At 26.4% G+C, this 21,439-nt stretch overlaps 3 protein-coding genes across 3 annotated transcripts; all 3 read right to left on the bottom strand.

The window, feature by feature from the left end:
* Window positions 1-734: 734 nt before the first annotated feature.
* On the bottom strand, window positions 735-3,292 carry PPM2_3 (tRNA methyltransferase ppm2; the record flags this gene model as incomplete). The annotated part of the gene is made up of 4 exons (XM_007816216.2): window positions 735-1,187; window positions 1,255-1,551; window positions 1,612-2,250; window positions 2,312-3,292. 4 exons carry the CDS (start codon window positions 3,290-3,292, stop codon window positions 735-737), a joined length of 2,370 nt encoding a protein of 789 aa, XP_007814407.2.
* Window positions 3,293-3,361: 69 nt separating this feature from the next.
* On the bottom strand, window positions 3,362-3,766 carry PPM2_2 (tRNA methyltransferase ppm2; the record flags this gene model as incomplete). The annotated part of the gene is made up of 1 exon (XM_066118033.1): window positions 3,362-3,766. The coding sequence occupies one exon, from the start codon at window positions 3,764-3,766 to the stop codon at window positions 3,362-3,364; it is 405 nt and encodes a 134-aa protein (XP_065976631.1).
* Window positions 3,767-3,934: 168 nt separating this feature from the next.
* On the bottom strand, window positions 3,935-4,445 carry PPM2_1 (tRNA methyltransferase ppm2; the record flags this gene model as incomplete). The annotated part of the gene is made up of 2 exons (XM_066118032.1): window positions 3,935-4,159; window positions 4,371-4,445. The coding sequence occupies 2 exons, from the start codon at window positions 4,443-4,445 to the stop codon at window positions 3,935-3,937; spliced, it is 300 nt and encodes a 99-aa protein (XP_065976630.1).
* Window positions 4,446-21,439: the final 16,994 nt, after the last annotated feature.

The raw sequence follows: 21,439 nt of genomic DNA, 5'->3' as shown, positions 1-21,439 counted from the left end.
GTATGCGGTGCGTGCACAGGTGGTATTGCTAAAGCTGTGCTTCACTTGGTGATGGTGACCACCGACTTTAACGCCGCGAGCTCCTTCTCCAGGAGTATGAACTTGGTCGCGGATCTGATGAACGGTCCTCAATCAATTGAATTAGTGTATTGGGGCCGTGTCGCTTCTATTGATGGAGGTCCATTCCAGGTGATGCGACATGTGTCAATTTGCCTCGGGTATTGTCAATTCAGGCTGGATGCCATTTGTGACCCCAAGAGACAAAATGAACAGCTCGGCACCAGCTGTGATGGTGGCACTGCGGTGACTCGTTTACCCTATTTTCACAGGTTTCAGCTTGTAACTTGCTGGTTCACATCAAAGACACTGCGGAAGGGGGGGGGGCACGTCAAACTTTAAACCAGAATGGACTGGACTACTTGAGCTTGTCACCCCACGAACTATTAGGCGTCATTGGCGACAGGGTGTTGCCAGCTCGTTTGGTAGTAAGTGAGATACGTTGGACTGGCATGCTGCACACTGTTGACGACTTCCTCCACGGTTCAAGAGAGATCTTATCCTACCCCCAGATTAAAGAGTAAAACATTCCAGTGTACAATAGTGACAATAGAATGTCGCTTTGTATAGGAGAGCAGGTCATCTGATCAACCCCTTTTTGCCACGCACTTCCCACGTCGGCTCGTCGTTACTTTGGTCCACTTGAAAGGTCAATGGCGCACACAAGATTTATCTATCTATACCCCTTCAGCAGTCAATTCTAGTTCCTCTGCCAATCGTTTCAGGTAAAATCGACGCGTCTCCAGTGGCAGATGTTGAAAGCTTTTCCCCATACGGGCAACTTCTAGCCGCCCCTTCTCATACGCAGCGAGGTCTCGGTTACCATACACATCCCTGCCAATAGCGTATCCGCTTTCCAAGTCTCGAAAGAAGACATTTACAGCTATGCCCCAGTCCGTGAGCGTTGCAGCTGCGTGTGGCCAGCATGGGGGAAGAAATATCATGTCTCCCGGACCAAGCACTGCTTCGTACGGGTGTGTCGCCGCCATCCGCGACGTTTCTAACTCTGAAAAGACGTCGAGGCTTGAACTAGATGCTCCGGGAGCAAACAGCAAGTGTTCTACATCGCGAGGAGGGAACAGTACCATACGCTTTGATCCTGCCACTTGGGCATAGACATTGGCCATGACCTAATAGAGGAAATAGAGCGATTAGCATATCCGCATACTATGTGGACGCACATATTTGGAAACATACATCATAGTGCAGCCACATATTTATACGCCCCGATACTCTAAGAACAGAGCTGAATAGGCACTGGTTGGCCGAGTCCAGCTCCCTTGGGAGACAAAAATCTTCAGCTAATTCCGGAAAGTCATCTTGGATATTAGCTGGTCGTTCTGACGGCTTGTCTCGAGATAGTGCGCGTAAGTAAATCCTTTCGCCGGCCTCGGCACGCTCCATAACTGTGCCAAAAGGCTCAGTAATGTAGCGGAAATTCTTTGAGTTGAAGTCCATTCTTTCATGATCATGTTTGCATTCATGTGCGACAACCTAGGAATATCAGTTTTATCTACAAATTGTGGCCAAAAGCTTGCCCAAAAAATCACATACCTTGGTATTGTACCCAATTTGGTCTATCATATACGAAGGTGTCCACTTCTGGACACAGTCACCGAAGTTGGCATTCGAGATAATAACTGGCAGCCCGGTCCGCAAAATGTCTTCGAACTGGGCTGGATTTTCCAGGCGAATGCGAGGGATTGTTGCAACAGTCGCCTTTTCCAGATTCGCCTCCTGCGGCACCGTTCGCCTCGTGCTACTGATGATCCTTTGCGACGCCAAAAAGCGTACTTTCGGAGGTCCCTGTCTCGTGAATCCGCAACTCCCCAAGCCATCTTCTTTGCCCTTGAAGGAGAGCTGGAAGACTCCAGTTTCCCAAAAAGTACCCATTGAGAAGCACGTCGCTCCACCGCCAAGTATCACAATGCTGCCTTCGGCCTCCATTATGGCTGATCCGACCATAAATGGCAGAGCCTCGCCCTGAGGGCAAGTGCCCATCTTGGACACAGCATACGCATCATTATTGGGCATGTGTACTATAAGGATGCTTTGACCCTGTGACTCGGAACTCGCTCCAACTCCTCCACATACCAATGTTTGTAACTCTAGATCAACTGTTTTCGCTCCAAACACCGCAAGATCCTCCAGTTGATCCAACTCCTCCTCATACTTGATAAATCGAATGGTTGGCTGGACGAGAGTACAGTTAGCTACAATCTTTTTTTCAGGACAGGGTCGCTCTTTCCTTTACCTGTGAGTCATTATTATCGAGCTCCCATCTATACTTCTTTGAGCTTATCAAACCATCTTGCCCGATCCCACCAGCGAGCAGGCCGGTAAATATGCCATCGGATGTGAGGCGAGCATGTGAATTGCACAGCACCGCACCAAACAAAGGTCCGGGTGCCTCTCCCAAGATTTCACATTTCGACCAGCCTTTTGTCGCATGGAAAACGTAGCAGTCTTCCGACATTGTGGCTGGACCCGTTTTGCCACCAACGATAAGGGCAAGAGAGCTGCCGCGAAGGCGGACTGCCGCGTGTCTGAATAATGGAATTGGAAGACTTGAGGTAGGTACCCATTTGCACAACGACCCTTTATTAAGAACCCAGCAGTCCGATAAAGTATTGGCTGGGGAAGTGCGACCACCGACCAACAGCATGCCATAGTCTCCCAAGTCAGTTATCGAGTGGCACATGCGCGGGGGCGGTCCAGTAATGGGAACACTGGGCATATCCATTTTTCCATCTAGACTGTAAATATCGTATGATTCTTCTCTGCCAGCTGTTCCCAATCCCATTATATGAACAGCATATGCGGCTCCAGTAGGGTCCGTGATCGCGAGTACGTCTCCAAATCGCCTCTTAGATGTTTGTACATCATGCTTGACCATCGAAACGTGAAATATGCTTTCTTTTTCAGACGACTCTCTGTGGTTGTATTTTGGTGAAACTGGGATCTTCTCCTGTTGATACGTGGCAGAGGCATGAAGGACAAAGTAGTGTCGTCCGAATAATACGAACTCCTCCCATTCGTCAAAGGGCTCTATGATGTCCAGGGCCGCTCTTTCAGAGCTGCTTACGAATTTTGCGCTTGACCAAGCTTCCCATAGGTCCCAAATATTGACATTTGAGTAGCCCAGGCCCGTGAATCTGCTGACTTGCTTGGCAAGGGTTGGATATTTGCTCACTGATTTTGGTGGTGTCTTGAGTTTGTCAAAGTGACTGAGCATGGTTTCCGCAAACGGATGATCCGGTCCATGGGGCAATAATTGCTCTAAAAGGCAAAATTCCGCTGTGGTTCAAGTAAGCAGATAGTTCCAGTATTCCTCTCTGTGCGCATTCCGTTTCCAATCGGATATTGGCTGGTTTGATTGCCATTTGTCCAACTTCATTGTATCGTCCACAGTGTTTAACTCACCTTTCCCAACACTACTTGACCATTGAATCAAAGCATCGGCAAACTTTGTGTCCATATAGGTGATGGATACCTCTGCGACAAATAGTACAGGGCAGTCAGCTAAAGAAGAAAGTGTCTCTAACGAATCTCTCAGTCTTGAAATTTCTCGAAGATCACACCCGATTTGACAATATCGATCACTTTGAAGGAGAATCTGATCCTCATTCGATTGGCTAACAACAAAATTTTCTCCCAAAATTTCTCGCAGTTGGGGTGTTTCCAGCACTATTGATCGCTTTTTGAGCATCAAGTCAGGATAGTCTATATCCACAAATAATACATCGTCGCAGAGCGAGGCATGTCGAGCGTGTGATTGCCATGGGAGGACGTCGCTATATTAATAAGCATGGGACGTGTCAGTTCATCCAGTATCAAGGTACCCAGACTGACAAGTATGTTTATCTTTGTCCCGTACTCACCTGCCACACCCGAGATTGATCACAATCTTTTTGGTGGTTCGGTTCTCGAATAGAAATTGTCTAATCACAACATCAATGGCCCTGAGTCTCAGCCAATATCCTCGATTGATGAGTGGTGAACGTCTCTGGAACTTTTTCACGAAGTAGCGGAAGTAATGCGGTTCTTCGGGGTAATACAGCTTCTCCACGCTGCGCTTAGAGACGATACTGCTGCTATTTGTCTATGTTACGAGGTATTAGCGTCGGTGTCTAGAGGATCAGGCTGGTGAGGTTAGTCTTTGAGGAGAGGATAGAGGGCCTAGTTCTACTCGTGATACTATATTCTACTGCATGCCCCGTTATTTACTCGAGCCAACAGTGCATTTACACCCTTGGTTCTGTCCTGTTCCAGCGCAGGGAAGGCTGGGCTAGTCGCCTAGCTCTGAGACTTACTCCCATAATTAATTCGTCCAGGACGTGTGGTTTTGGTGGCCCGTACGACATCGGAGCGTTTGCAGCAGCAGCCATCTTTGCTGCTATGTTATAGATGCTCTCGGTAGTTTGTCGTGCACTTTGAGAAGCTTGCTGATGGGCTATCGGTGGCGGGTTGAGCTGATACCAAGAGCCCAAATTATCACGTTATTGAACATTGAAAATATGCACAAAGTTTTCTAGGTGTCTCATGGTTTTTTCGCTGGGGTGGGGAGGAGTGCGTGGGTTTACCTACCGGGTACCTACCTAGGCTAGGTAGGTACTAGGTTAGTACACCCACTGTACCAGAGTATCCCTTTGAGTGCGCTAAGGTGCCACTTTCATAATAGACCCACTTTTTCTGCGATACCTAGCAGGTACCTTTTTAGCAATAAGATCGGCTATAAAACCTTTTACACTAAAATCCTTATACTAAAAATTCGGGCATTTATAGCGGAGCTAACTAGTAATATCGCAAGCATCTTAACTGTAAGACTATAAGAGGGACTGGAAGTCAGGTAGCTAAAGTAGGGGTAGCTGTATTATAATAACTAAAGCTTATTCTATTTTTTAATTATGTGAGATATAAGGGATATAGTCTTAAAGCCCCCGTTCCACGTAACGTTATTAATCGCGTTATAGGTAAGTGGGGTTCCCTAATTACCTTACAATTATCCCCCCCAGACCTCTAAATGTATTGTATTTTTTGTATTTTTTACTATACTGTATTGTATTGTATTGTAATATAATATATTACAATACATTATAAGATTAGAATACCTATAAATGTATTATAAGGCTATAAAATATTTAATATTATAAATAAATGCTTATATAAGCATATTATATATTAAAATAAAGCTAAAAATCACGTGATTTTGAATCTTTTAAAATTAACCTTAAAATGTGGATATTAAGCGAGATATTAAGCTTTAAAGTTATGTCTTAAAATAAAAAATAAGTAAAGCGGGGCGAATTTTCAATTGCTTATAACTTTTTAATGTAGTAACTTATAATAGTAAAAAGTGGGTCATTTTGAAGAGCTGATTTAGCTCTTTTAAATGATATAAAATTTCTTCTTATCACCCTTATAATTAGCCTTATAATTTTAAGTTGAAAAAACAAGGGTCTTTTTTCCTTAAAATACATTTATAGGTATTTTACTAATGTAATGTAATGTATTTAAATACAATACACGAAAATACAATACAATATAAAATACAATACACAATACACTTGTATTTACTATATTCGTAAGAGCTCTGATCCCCCCTTACTTTAACCGAGCGTTAAATAGCCTTAATAGTTGCTTATTAGCTATATACTAGTATATTATTAATTAATATATAAATAATTTAAACGTTTAGTTAAGGTTAACCGCGTTATTACGTAATTAACTATATATATAAATTAATATAGCCTCTTTATACTTTTACTAGTTATTTCTCTCTTAAATATTACTACTTACCTTATTCTTTTTTATCTTACCTATTTAATCCCCTTTTTTTCACTTAAAAAACCTTATTTTAATAAGCTAATTACCTGTTATTTACTATTAAAATAGTAAATATTAATACTAAGCGTTATTTTTACATGTATTACCTACGTATAGCGGTAAACGCCTATTATTATAGCTTTTTAAAGAAGCTTAAACTCCTTTATATTTCTTACACTTTTAATAGTAACTTAAGCCTAAATACTAGCCTCTTTAAGCGCTATTAATAGTGTATTACGCGCGTTAACACGTGTAATCTAGTTAATTTATAACTTAAAGGGTTTCTTTATAGTTTTACTATATCTTTACTAACGTTTATATAGCTTATCTCTACTATAACTAAAGATATAGTTAATTTCTTACGCCTTTTAGGCTACCTTTAATAGCTTATAATTACCTTAGTCTTAAAAGATAAGAATAATAGTAATAATAATAATACTAGTTATATTTTTTTACGCGTAACTCGCGTGCGCTTTACCTAGCTTTTACTAGAAATTATTTATAGCTTTAACTACGCTAAAACCGCTTGGCGTATTACCTATAGGCTAACTAGTGTAATAAAGAGCTTATAAATACGTTTTTCCTTAATTTATCGTAATGTATTTACTAGCTAATTCTCTTCTTTTAATTCGCTTAAAGTGCCTATTACTAGTATATAATAGCCTAAGAGTAGCTTTTAATTACTTAAATTCCCTCTTTATAATTTAGTAGCGTAAGTAAACTTCTTTATTAGTAACTCCCTATTATTTTACTTATTAATTATTACTAAGCGAATTATAATTAAGTCTTTAATAAATAAAAAGTAACTTAAGTCTTATATTTACGCTTATTTAACTTAGGTTATATTACTTAAATAGTAGTAATTTACTGCCTTTATAATAACGTAAAAAAGGTAATTACCGTTAATAAATTTAGTAATAACCTATTTAAAGAAGGTGCTTTAAGTGCTTTTTTACTAGTTCTCCTTATACTTTAAGCGCTATTTCATTTATTTTTTATTTAATAGTTTATTAGCTTAAAAATTAAGGTAAATAAAATTAATAATACTATAAGTATAACCATTTAATTTTCGCGTAATAATCCCTTACTTATACTTTTCTTATAACGTTTTATTAGCTTTTTATTTATTCTTATTTTATTAAAACGTAATAATTATCTTAAGTGCGTTAATTATATTTTTAATAATTACCTATTAATTATACTTAAAGGGCTATTCTTTTTACTTTACTAGGTAATAAGTGCCTTTTTAAAACTCTCTTTAATTCTTAACTTCTTTAACTTTATACTCTTTATTATTCTCTTTAAGGTTTAGTATTAAAAGCGAGTCTTTACTAGTATTTTCTTACCTTTTTTATAGCTTTAATAGGCTAATATAAAAGACGTTATAAAGGTAATTATATTATTCTAATAGCGTTAAGTAGTATACCTATTTCCTAATAGTTTCTAGGATTTAAAAGGGTTTAATATAATAGGGAATAAGCTTTTATTTCCTTACTTTAAATTTAATATTCTTTATAGCTAGGCCTACTAAATCCCTCTTATATAAGGTAAGGGGTATATACTATTAATTATAGTACTTTACTTAGGATTTTATAGCTTTTTATTAGTTAATTTAAAGTTATTCTTATACTTTCTTAAGCTTAATTATACGAGTTTTTATAGTAGGTACCCTCTTTTAATAAGCTTTAACCTTAAGGTAAAAGTAAAACTTTAGGTTATATTCTATTAAATTATAGTTAAGTAAGTAATTTATTATATTACTCTTCGCGTTATTATAAGTAAATTAAGCTTATAATAATAATTACACTTATATTAACTAATTACCTATAATAAAATAGCGTAGGTAATACTTTATAGTCTAGTTTATTCTTTTTATTTACCCGTTTATTTATAAGTAAAAGGCTATTAAAAGCCTTCTTTTTATCTTAAATAGGTAATAAAGGTTTAACTAGAATTAGCTGGTAAATACTAGCTTTTTATTAAAGATAATACCTTCTAATACGTTAAATTAAAGTTTAATCTTATAGTAGAAGAGTTCTACTAGTTTTATAGCGTTAATAGTAGTATTAATTACTAGAAAAAGGGAATACTTAATAAATTAATCTACTATTACTAGTATTACGTTAACGCTTTACCTAAGGTACTTTGTCTTAGGCAGAGCATTAACAAAAAAACTACACTACATGTAGTTTTTTAGTGTAGTTTTTAGTATAGTGTAGTTTTTGTAGTTTTAGTGTAGTTTAACTACACTATAACTACATTTGTAGTGTAATGTGTAATTATAGAGGGAAATTTTAATTATAAATATAACGTTAATTATAAGACTTATAAGGTTATAATTATAATACTTTAATAGAGCTAATTTAGCTCTTTATAATGCACTAGTTTTTATACGTACAGCTTATAAATTAAGCGAGTTATAATAGGTGAAATGTTAGCTAAAAATTAAGATCCACTTTTTTAAAATAAGAGATTAAAAGCTTAATATCTCGCTTAATATCCACATTTTAAGGTTAATTTTTAAAGATTTAAAATCACGTGATTTTTAGCTTTATTTTAATATATAATATGCTTATATAAGCTTTTTTTAGTAAAACTTTTTTTATAATAAAATTTAAAAATAAAAAAGTTAAGTAAGAAATATAAAATCTATTATAATATAGGAAATAATATATATAAAAAGAAAGTATAAAATATTATTTTATATGAAAAATTTTAAGGTATTTAAATATATTATTTATAACTTTAATATATTTCTTATAACTTTAATATTTAATATTTTATATTTAAGTTATAGGGTAATACTATAAATATTATTATTTGATAAGATATTTATATGTAAATAATAGAAATTTTTAAATTTATTATATTTAAAATATTTTACTTATAATAATAATATAAAATAATACTTACTTACTTAATATAATTCTCTTATAATTCCCTTTTATTTTATTTTTATTTTATTTTTATTAGTTTTTTAATCCCTGTTTTTAGCTTATTTAAGCTAGCTAATCCCTGCTTACTAATACTAATATTAGTAAGCAAATTTAGCTCTATTTTAGCTTACTAATTATATTAGCTAATAATAGCTTATAAATTAATTAATACTACACATTACACTAATTTTTAAAATGTAATGTAGTGTAGTAAAACTACACTACACTACACTACACTAAAATTCACTAAAAACTACAAAACTACACTACTTCTAATGCTCTGATTATAATATAGCTCAAGTAACTTTTAATGTATCATTAAATCTTAAGGCATAGCTACTTTATTCTTATATAATAGAAGACTACTCTTATCTCTCGTCTAGTTCTTCTTTTCTCCTTATTTTACTATTAGCTTACTAGTAAATTACTTTTATATATTTAGGTTATAGTTTTAGGCTTAAAGTAAGAGTTCTTTAAGTAATATAATTAATTCGTTCTTATAAATTAATTATTACCTTATAGTATACTTTACTTAACTTCGCGTAATTATACTTATTACACTTACTTTCTCCTTAAATTTATTAATAAAACGGGTAATAATTGCTAAACTTATAGCGGTTACTTAGCTTATATAAGCTAAATACCCCTCTTTTAAGGGCCTTAAGGCTTTATATATTTAATTAAACGTTAGTTTCTTACTATAGTTTTTATAGTTTCTTAGAGTATTCTTTACTTCTTCTTAAGTAATTATTAGCTTCTTTTATAAGTCTAGTAATAACTCTTTATTAAATATAGCTTTACCTTTATAATTAGGTTACCTTAATAGCCTATTTACTAGATTACTCTTATTAAGTTAATACTTAATAATAAAGTTAAAGGGTAATAAAAATATATACTAGTAAGCCTAACGCTTATTTAACTTAAGCTACCTTATAAATATTTAAAGGTTATAATAATCTAATAGAACCTTAATTAGATTTACTACCCCTTTTATATAATATTACTAGTATTTAAATAATTCTATTATAACGAATAGTTCTTAGTCTAGTATTTTATAATTTCTTTTTATATTAGTAAACTTTTAAGACTAGAACGTAATAAAGTAATATTACCTCTTATTATTTAATTATAAGAGAATTCTAGCTATTATAAAGTTAAACGCGTTTATTTTAATTTAAACTACCTTACTTAAATTATAATATTAGAGAAGAGAGGCCCTTATAAAGGTATTTGTTACGAACAACACTACACAAGACACGGGACGGGACCGCACCGGCTAGGACAGGTATAACCCGTAGGTATAAGAAGAAGGTAGGGGCACGTAACTAGTTACGTAACCTAAGAGGCGATTAAAGAGGTTAATATTTAAATATATTAATTAAAGAGAATTAAACTAATTAAACCTTAAGCTAATTAATTAAGGTTTAAAGAGATTAATAGTTAAGTTAATTAATTTAAAACTATAATAAAAAGATAAATAAGTACTTAAGAAGAAGGTATTTTTATAATTAAATAGTTTAAATCTCTATTAATTAATTTAAGTAATAGTTTTACTATTAAAAGTTATACTCTTAATAGCCTTATTATAATATTACTTAAAAAGCTACTTTATAGTATTTAACTTAACTTACTTTCTAAGAAATAAACCTATTATACCTTAAAACCTAAGCTATTATTACATTTTAATTAATTCTATTTAATAAGTTACCTTAAAACTTTAAGTAATAATAACTTTTAAGATATTTACTTTAAGCGAAAAGACTATTAACCTTAAGGAGATAATAAAGTACCTTTATAATAAAATTATTAAGCTTAAGAAGTAAAATTAATAGCTTTTTAATTAATAGAATAATCTTTACGAAAAACTTAAGGTATAAGAAGAGAAACTTATAATAGTTTAAAATCTTACACTTATATTCTCTATTAATAATAATAATATATTAAAATTCCCTAAGCTTAAATTATATAATACTTATAAAGGTAATATAAGAAACTTTCTTATATAAGCTTAAGCTTATTTATAAGTTAACGAAAAAATTTATATAATACTTAAGTTATAAATTCTTTATATTAATAACCTCTTAACTAAAAAAGTAATAGAATAATAAGAGCTAACTCTTTACGTATATCTTAAGTATAATATTAAAGTTAAAGTAAAAGTTATTTATATTTTCTTTAATTATAAAACCTTTAAAGAATAACTTCTTATTACATTTAAAAATTCTAATAAGTATAAGAAAGCTATATAATAACTTACTTAACTTAAGTAAACTAAATTTATAGCTTATTATACTAGGGAGTTTAAACGTATTATAATAAAACTTAACTAAAATACTAAACTTAAAATAAAAGTTTTCTATTAAGGACTTAAAGAAGAAGTAAAGAATAACATTTATTAAGAAGATTATTTTAAGTTATTTAATAACTTTATTAAAATAATTATTAAGGTAAATAACCGTTTATATAAGTAATATTACGAAAAAAGTTATAAGAAATTTAAATTATATACTAGGTTTAATAAACCTAATAATAATAAGCTATACTAAATATTAATAGTATATAAATATTATACTAAACCTATAGAACTTAACGCTATAAATAAGAAAAGGGGAAAGACTTATTATAATTATAGTAAGACTAAACACTTTATAAATAAATGTAAAGCTTTAAAAAAGCTATAAAAGCTAATTTTTAAAGGTAAAAAGCTTTATACTATAAACTAAAAAGACTTACCCACGCGAAATCTTAATATAATAAGTAATAAAAAAAGCTTTACGTTAATAAATAATATTAATTTAAATAAAGATTAAAAATTTAAAACCTAATTAATACCTAATAACTTTTAGGAATATTAAATACCCTTATTAAAAAGTAAACCTTTACTAGAATAAATCTAAGAAAAAGAGAATTATTCAATTAAGAAAAATAAACCTAAAATTAAATATAAACTCCTTAATTAAACCTTTTATTATAATAATAATTACTATACGCACCTTAATAATAAGTAAGGTAATAAATAATTTTTATAAGAATAAAAGAGAAGAAGAATAACCCTTATAATATAACTAAAATTATAATAAACTAATTTAAAGATATTAAACGAAAAGTTATATTATACTAAGAATAACGTATATACTATCTAAGCTATAACCTTATAATATAAGAAGAAAGGGAATTATATAACTATAAGTAACTTACTTAACTTAAGTTTAATTAATATAAATAGTAAGTTAAGTAATTACTAAGAAAGCTCTAATAATACGTTAAAAGATAACCGCTAATAATAGCGCCTAAAATAACGCGCTAAAGAATAATATAAGAATAAAATTAATAAATTAAGAAATAATAGCTATTATTATAATTAAAACCAATTCCTTAATAAAGATCTAATAGGTCTTTATATACTATAAATATTAATAGTATAATATACCTTATAATTAATATAATTATAATAGGACGAAAGATTTAAGTAATAATTAATAGTAAAGTATAAGAAAATTTTATCTTACTAAATCTTATTAATAGATTATAATTACCTTAAATACTTAAAGATAAGCCTTATTAACTTATAATTATAAAAGAAATTATAGTAAAGTATAGCTAAGAAGTAATTAATATAAAAGTAATATAACTTCTTATTAATATATAAGATATAAAATACTAAGTTATATTAAATATTATAGTAATCTTAAAATATAATATTATATTAGAGATACCCTAATTATAAGCAAGTAATTTATAAGTTAATTAAAGAATCGGTTAACTTTAATAGAATTTACTAGAATATAATTATAAAGCTAAGAGTAGCCTATAAAAAGCACCTTATTTAAACTATAATAGGCCTTTAGGAATATATATAATTACTAGAGAGCTAAAAGCTAAGATAATAAAGATTTTTAAGAAATACTTAAAGTATAATAAGCTATTTAATAAAAAGCTAAAAATAAAACTACTAGAGTATTTACGCTAGGACTATAAGATTAAACTTTAGCCTAATATTAAATTAACGTTTAATAAAATTTATTCTTAAAACCTTAAGTAAGATAAAGCACTTAAGGAGTATTTAAAGAATATACTATAAAAAAAATATATAATACTATTAAAGTCCCTAATAAAATACCTAATTCTATAAGTATTAAAGAAGAATAAGAAACTATAATTATATATTAATTATTAATACTTAAATAAGATTATAATTAAGAATTAATACCTATTATTACTTATAATAAAAATTAGAGATAAAGTTAAAAAAGCTAAATAGTTTACTACACTTAACTTAAAAGAAGCTTATAACCTTATACAAATAAAAGAAGGCTATAAGTAAATAATAGTATTCTAAACTAGTAGAGAATACTATAAATATCTAGTAATACCTTTTAGGCTTACTAACGTACTAGTAACCTTTTAAAGAATAATTAATATAATTTTACGGAAATAACTAAAAGTATTTATAGTTATATACCTTAATAATATTCTTATTTACTTAAATACCCTTAAGAAATATAAATAATATATATATAAGATACTATAAACTTTATAAGATAATAAACTCTTAATTAAAGCCTTAAAATATTAATTTTACTAGAATACTATACACTTTTTAAGGTATATACTTATACACGAAGAAATATAAATAAGCTTAAATAAGATTAAAACTATTAAGAAATAGCTTATATTAAAGAATCTAAAAGAAGTTAAAAGATTTATAATATTCGTAAACTTTTACTATAAGTTCTTAAGCGAATATAAAGATATTTTATAACCTCTTATAAACCTAATAAAAAAAGAAGTTAGCTTTTAATAGAATAAACTAAAAGCTATAGTATTTTAAAAGATAAAAGATTTAATTACGTTAAAACCTATATTAAAAGTACTTAATTAAGATAAACCTTATAAGCTTAAAATAAATACCTTAAACTTTATACTAGGCGAATAGCTTAAATAATAAGATAATTAAGAAAGATTATATTTAATTATATTTTTCTTAAAGAAACTTTATAAACTTAAACTTAATTATAGGATTTATAATAAAGAACTTATAGCTATTATTAAGTGCTTTAAAGAATAAAGATACTATCTTATAAAAGTAAAGTATTAAATTAAGGTTTATATTAACTATAAGAATCTTATATTATTCTTAATTATAAAGAATTTAAATAAATAATAGATTAAATAGTATAAAACCCTTATAAATTATAACTTTAAGATTATATACTATAAAGGATTTAAAAATAAAAGAATAAACGCGCTTAGCTAAAAAGAGAACTTAAAATTAAATAAGTAAGTAAGTAATACACCTTTACTACACGTTACTAAGAATAAAAACCTTATATTAAGTACCTAAGAAATTAATATAATATAATAAGTTAAGCTAAATAAAATATAAATATATTAAATTATATTATACATTAATAATAATAATTATTTAAATAATTAGAAAATAAAAACGTATTTATTTAAAAAAAGTAAGACCTTCTTATATAATAAATAGTAGTATATTTCTAGTATACTTTAAGAATAGCTTATTAAGGAAATATATAAGCACTTATTACACGAATATTAAGGTATAAGAAAAACAATTAATAGGCTAAGAAGATTATATAACTTTTTAAAAAGCAAAAAAATAATATAAGAAGTTATTAAGAAATGTAACACGTATAATAAAGTAAAATTAACGTAACACGTATTATACGAAGAATTATAACTAATATTACCACCTAAAAGAGTATAATAAACTATTATAATAAACTTTATTATTAAACTATTAAAGTTAAAAGAACCTATAATAAAAGTAGCTTATAATAGTATTCTAGTTATTATAAATAAACTTATAAAATACGCTTATTATATTCTATATAAGAAATTAAGTAATACTAAAAACTTAGCGTATATATTCTTTAAAATAGTTATTATATAGCACGAATTACTAATAAAGCTTATATAAAATTATAATAAATTATTTACCTTAAACTTTTAGAAATACCTTATAAAAACTATAAAGATTAAATAAAGCTTATTAATAGTATTTTACTTATAATTAAATAAATAAATAAAAATCTTAAATTAAATACTTAAATAATATTTATAAAGCTATATTAACTACTAATAGAATAATTAGGTAAAATAGTTACTACTAGTATAATAGGCTTATAATAGCTCTAAGATTAATAATATAAAGATGTTATTATTTAAGGTAAATTACGAATTTAACCCTATTATTAAAATACATATAATATAAAATATAAACGCACTAGTAGCTATAACGTATATAGTAATTATAATAGAAATATAAAAACACTTATAATAAAAATAAATATTTTTATAAAACTAAATAAAATACTACGCGAATAAAAAGAGATTACTAGCGCTAATCTTAAAGAAGGGATATAAAGTATACCTTATTTATAAAAATATTAAAACTAAGTAACCTAATAATAAACTCAATTAAAAGAAGATTAAACTATTTCTTATTAAATAAAAAATCTTAAATATTAATTATAAACTATTATTATTAAGTAAAATAAGAATCTATTTTATATTTTATATATTACTATTAAAGAAAGTATTAGATAAATTTATAATCGCTATAAATATTATAATAAAAGATACTAATAAATGTAAAGTTAAACGAATACTTAAAGTATAAAGAGATATAAAGAATTATTATTATCTTATTAAATAAAAGGGATATTTAAACTCTAAAAATACCTAGAAACTAGCTAAAAATCTTATGAATTACTTAACGTTACTTAAATAGTTTTATTTCTAAGAAATGCATTTTAATTAATCTTTTAAGTATTACTTAATAACTTAATATTAAATTTAGTATTTAAGAAATAAATTAAAATAGAATTTAAATCCTTAAAAGAAGTAAAAAGAACTCTTATAGTCTTTTAAAGCTATTTTACTTTCTTATATTCTATACGTTTTAACTCTTTAACGTTATTAATACTACGTGTAATTACACGTATTATTTTCTTAAATTATAATTTCTTTTATTTTTATAAATATAAGACCTTTTAATTCTTAGTTAAGGCACGCTTTTTAGCTTTTTTAAGCTCCCTTTTAAGCTTATAATATTAATTTATAATACTATAAAGCTATTAAGAGATTACCCCTATAATATTATAATTCTCTTACTTATTTACTATACACTTTATATAATAACTTGAATTAAAAATAAAGGCTTTATACTAAGAAAATCCTATATAAGCGTAATAAGCGTAAGCCTTTATAAGAGATAAAAATAAATTATTAATTATTATAAAAAGAAGGTTATTTTAATAAAGAGAAGAAGTAAATAAAGCTTTAAACCGCTATTTTAAGATATAATTAATTAATATAATAGTATATAATAATAAAAGAAAGAAAACGCACGATACTTAAGCTAGCCTATTTTAATAGTCTTAAGAATAAGACTAATAAAAAAGAGGTATAATATTATAAATAACACTATATAAGATATAAGATAAGATTATACTAGCTAAAATAGGTATAACTTATAGGTATAAAAAGAAGGTAAAAGCACGTAACTAGCCACGTAACCTAAGAGGTAATTAAAGAGGTTAATATTTAAATATATTAACTAGGGAGAATTAAATTAATTAAACCTTAAGCTAATTAATTAAGGTTTAAAGAGATTAATAGTTAAGCTAATTAATTTAAAACTATAATAAAGAGATAAATAAGTACTTAAGAAGAAGGTATTTCTATAGTTAAATAGTTTAAATCTCTATTAATTAATTTAAGTAATAGTCTTACTATTAAGAGTTATACTCTTAATAGCCTTATTATAATACTACTTAAAAAGCTACTCTATAGTATTTAACCTAACTTACTTTCTAAGAAACAGACCTACTATACCTTAGAACCTAAGCTACCGTTATAGTATTCTTTAAACGGCTAAACGCTAGTTATTCTTTACTTATAAAGGTTAGGTAACTAGGCTTCTTACCATTTTAACTCCCCTTTAATAAGGCGTTTAAAGGTACTATTATCTTAAAGTAGCTTTATATAAATTATTAGTAAAAGTTATAGAATCTTAGGAATATTTATACCTTATAATATATAGTTAATTCCTTTTATTCTTAAATAATTTATACTTATTTTAAATCTATTAAAAGGCTATTAATTAATAGAATAAACCCTAGAAATTCTATAAAGGTTTAATAAAAGATACACTTAAATAGCTTTATAAATAGCTTAGCTACTTATATTTATTCTAATATTTAGGTAATATAAGAGGTATATTTCTCTTTTATTTTTAAGAAGATTAAAATATTATTTAAATATACTATATAAATAATATTAATTAGCCCCTATAAGGCTTAGTAGATATAGTTTTAGAAAGTAATAGACGCGTTTATAAGGTTAAAGGGTATAATTAAGTATTTATAATGCTTATAATAGGTTTAAAAGGCTATCTTTTACTTATTTCTCTCTTTTATTTATATTCTATAATAGGTATTCTTAATATTAATCTTAAAGAAGAACTTAGCCTTTTAATATCTATTAAGTAACTCTAAAATTAAAGGTAATACGTAGTAATTCTTTTAAATTACCCTATTTAGTCCCCTATAATTCACATATAACCTTAAGGTTTTATTCTTCTTAGGTATAAATAGAATTAATACCCTAGCTAGGCTTTTTAAGGGTTTTATTCATTTATTCGCTAGGTTTTTATTAATATACTAGTAAAGCTTCTTTAACTTAGCTTAAAATAGCAGGTAAATAGGTTTATAAGATAGCGTAATACTAGGTAAAAGGTTAATATTATAATTAGTATTCTTATATAATAGTAGGGTCTTAAAATAACTATTTATAAAGATATTCTTAAAGCTATAAAGCTTTATTAGAATATTATTTATAGAGTTATACCCTTTTACTAGCTCTTTACCTCTTAAAGTAAGAAAGTTTTCCTTAATTATACTAGTAATAGCGTAAATTTAAGCTACGTTCTAGCACTTCTTAGCGAATTTACAAGAATTATTTAGTAAGAAACCCTCTTTTTAAGACTTATACTATTATTCTTAGCTATATATAACTATATATATCTTTTATTTAGCTAATATATATATTTCTATTAAAATAAGGTTTCCCTTTAGGTTTAAGTCCCTTTTAATAATAACGTATAGTAGTTTTAAGGTACGCTTATACCTGTAAGAGTTAGTAGCTTAAACGGGTACTTTATATATATTATATTAGGGAATTATAAGGGTTTTAATTAACTATAAAATAAAGGCTATTACCTTTACTTAACGTAGTTTTTATTACCTTATAAAGTTAATATTAATAAGGTTAAGCATTATATAACTATTAAGATTAACGTGGGTTTCCACGATATTACGCTTATATATAATAACCTTTATACTAAAGTATTAGCCTATTAATACTTCTTAGCTTAAGGTTAAAGTAAGGGTAGCTACTTTAGCCTTTAAGCGTTTTCTTAACTATTTAAGTTATTTTTAAGTGGTTTATTATAAGCAGAGCATTAGAAGTAGTGTAGTTTTGTAGTTTTTAGTGAATTTTAGTGTAGTGTAGTATAGTGTAGTTTTACTACACTACATTACATTTTAAAAATTAGTGTAATGTGTAGTATTAATTAATTTATAAGCTATTATTAGCTAATATAATTAGTAAGCTAAAATAGAGCTAAATTTGCTTACTAATATTAGTATTAATAAGCAGGGATTAGCTAGCTTAGATAAGCTAAAAACAAGGATTAAAAAACTAATAAAAATATAAAAATAAGAGAAAGTATAAGGGAAATTTAAGGGATTTTTATTAGGTAAGTAAGTATTATTTTATACTATAATTATAATTAAGATTTACGTAATATAAGAAAGGAAAAAAATTCTATTATTTATATATAAATATTTTATAAAAAAAGAGATTTAACTTATTACCCTATAACTTAAATATCAAAAAATTAAATATAAAGCTTATAAGAAATATATTAAGGTAATAAATAATATTCTTAATTATATATACTAGCTTTAGCCTTATAAGTAATATAATTATTATTATAAATATAAGAGATTATATTCTTTTAATTATATTATATATATAAATTTATATAAAATATAAATTTAAATAACTCTTTATATAGTTAACTTTAAATATTACTTTTTAAACTTTTATAAAGCTAAAATTTCACTCTTTCATATAAAATAAAAAATAATAATAAAAAAACCCTTTTAATATTAAATTAAGTATTAGAATCATAAATATTTTCCTCCTCTTCTTCTTCTTCTATATCCTCACTAATATTTATATAATTAGACTTAGAAATATCCTTATTTTTATTAGAATTAGTTAAAACTTTATTTTGATCTTCTTCTTCCTCTTCTTCTTCTTTTTCTTCTAAATTTCCACTAGAATATAAAAATAAATTATAATATCTCTTATTTTCCACCCTTTTATTCTTATTTTTAACCTAGTTTTTTAATAATAAAATAATTCGAATATTTTCATGTAATAAAGCAGTTCTTCGCTTAGTAATAATATTAGTTCCCTGGTTAAAATTCCCTTTTATAGCTCCTAAAGTAGCTGGAATAGCTAAATATTTTTGAGCTATTATAGAAAGAATTAGGAAAGATTTAGTGGAATTAGCCTACTAAATAAATATATCTTACTATTAAAAGTTAGCTTATAATTATAAATGTATAAATAATATTATAAAAGATTATAAAAGATTAGAAATACTATATCTTCTTTAAAATTAAGCTTTAAATAACTAGAAATCTCATTTTTTTTAGTTTTTTTAATAGCTTTAGTTTTTTGCTTTAGAAATAAGTTATTAAATAAGCTAGGCTTTTTTTAAAGCCTAATATTATTATAAGAAGCTGAATTAGCTGGTTATTATAAATTAACTTCAATTCGAGTATTATTTGTATTTTTAGTTGATTTTTTAGAATTAGAAATTTCTTCTAATTCTATATAAGGAATTGCTTTATTTTTAGGGTCTTTTATATATTCGTAATAGGTTCTATTATATAATTAATTATTAAGAAATTTAAAATATATATTATATATAATAAATTTAACTTACTCTTTATATTCGGCTTTTAAGTCTTTTAATAGTTGATTAATAGTATTAGAATTAATACTTAATTAATTTTTAATTGATTATAAATTAAGTCTAGGGTCTAATATAATAGTAAATAAATAAGGCTTCTAAAAATTATAATTACTATTAATATTCTTAGGAAAATAGTAATTTAATTTATGTAAGCCTTTTTCTAAAGCTAAAATAAAGACCTTAGCTAATAGATTATAAGTATTTAACTATAAAATAATTAGTAATTTAAAATAAATTTATAAAATTATAAAACTTACATTTTTAAGCTAACTTTTTTAATCTTTTAATATATCTTAAAGTAAAGTATAAATTCTTATTAAGAAAAAACATACTAAACTTATAGTATTATAAGATTAGCTTTATAATTGTGTTATAGGCTAATTAAAAATCTCTAAAATACTTGTTAAAGTATTTAAATCAGCTTATTCTTACGTAGTTAAGCTAGCATCTTTAAAAGCTACTAAATTCGTTTTTTTCTGTAATATTTTAATAGGTTCTACTAATAAAATAGCTGTGTAAAGCATTTTATAGGTTGAATTCTATCTTATTGCGTTTATTAATATAAGTAAAGTTAGTTGTTAATACTTATTATAACTTATTAATATTAATAATAATATTTATAAGCTTTTAAAGCTTTAAATAATATTTATAATATAGAATTAATAACTTACCTAATAGTATTTTTATAAGATTACTATTTCTAGTAATAAATCCTTTATCTTTAGCTTCTTTTAAAGCTTCTAACTATTATAAATAAAGTTATTAGTTATTTTTAATAAGAATAGCTATTCTTTTAACTTTCCAATAATTCCTATTTTATAATTAGCTTAAATTATATAAAATAACTTAAAATAAGTAATATAATAAATACCTGGAATTAAATTATTAAATTTTATTCTTTTTTCAGCAGATAAATCGTTAAATTCTTCGGTAGAATAATGTAAAAATTCGCTATTTATATAATCTTTAATATTTTCGGTATTTATTATTTCGTTAATAAATATAAATATTATATCTTTAGCCACTATATTTAAAATATAGGCTATACATTAAATATTTAAAGGCTTTTTATGCCTTTTAGAATATAAGTTTAAAAAAGAAGATAAAAAGGTATTATTATTAGAACCGTTATCTCTAGTAAAGCTATAATTAAAAAGTTAGTAAATTAATATTATTTTATATATAATTATAAACTACTAACCTTATAATTTTTTTAGGGTTTGTATTATATTCAGTTAATAATTCATTAAAAATTAAATTAATTAAATGGCCGGTATAGCTAGTAGGTAAATATTCAAATCCTAAATATATAATTAGCTTTTAAATTATAATAATAATAATAATAATAATAATAATAATATAAATATAAATATATTTACCAATTAAATAATATTCTAAGTTAAATTAGGGGTTTAACCAATTAGCTATAACCCCTAAATATAATTTAGAATTAATAGAAGTCTAAATATTAAGTTAAATAGATATATAACCCATTTTATTAACTTGATTTTGAATTTTATTTATTATATTCTTTTTTATA

This window comes from Metarhizium acridum (genome assembly GCF_019434415.1).
Source record: "Metarhizium acridum strain ARSEF 324 chromosome Unknown scaffold_29, whole genome shotgun sequence".
Classification (NCBI taxonomy): Eukaryota; Fungi; Ascomycota; class Sordariomycetes; order Hypocreales; family Clavicipitaceae; genus Metarhizium; species Metarhizium acridum.
Note: the sequence above shows the minus strand (reverse complement) of the source record. Positions and strands in the feature narration are given on the sequence as shown.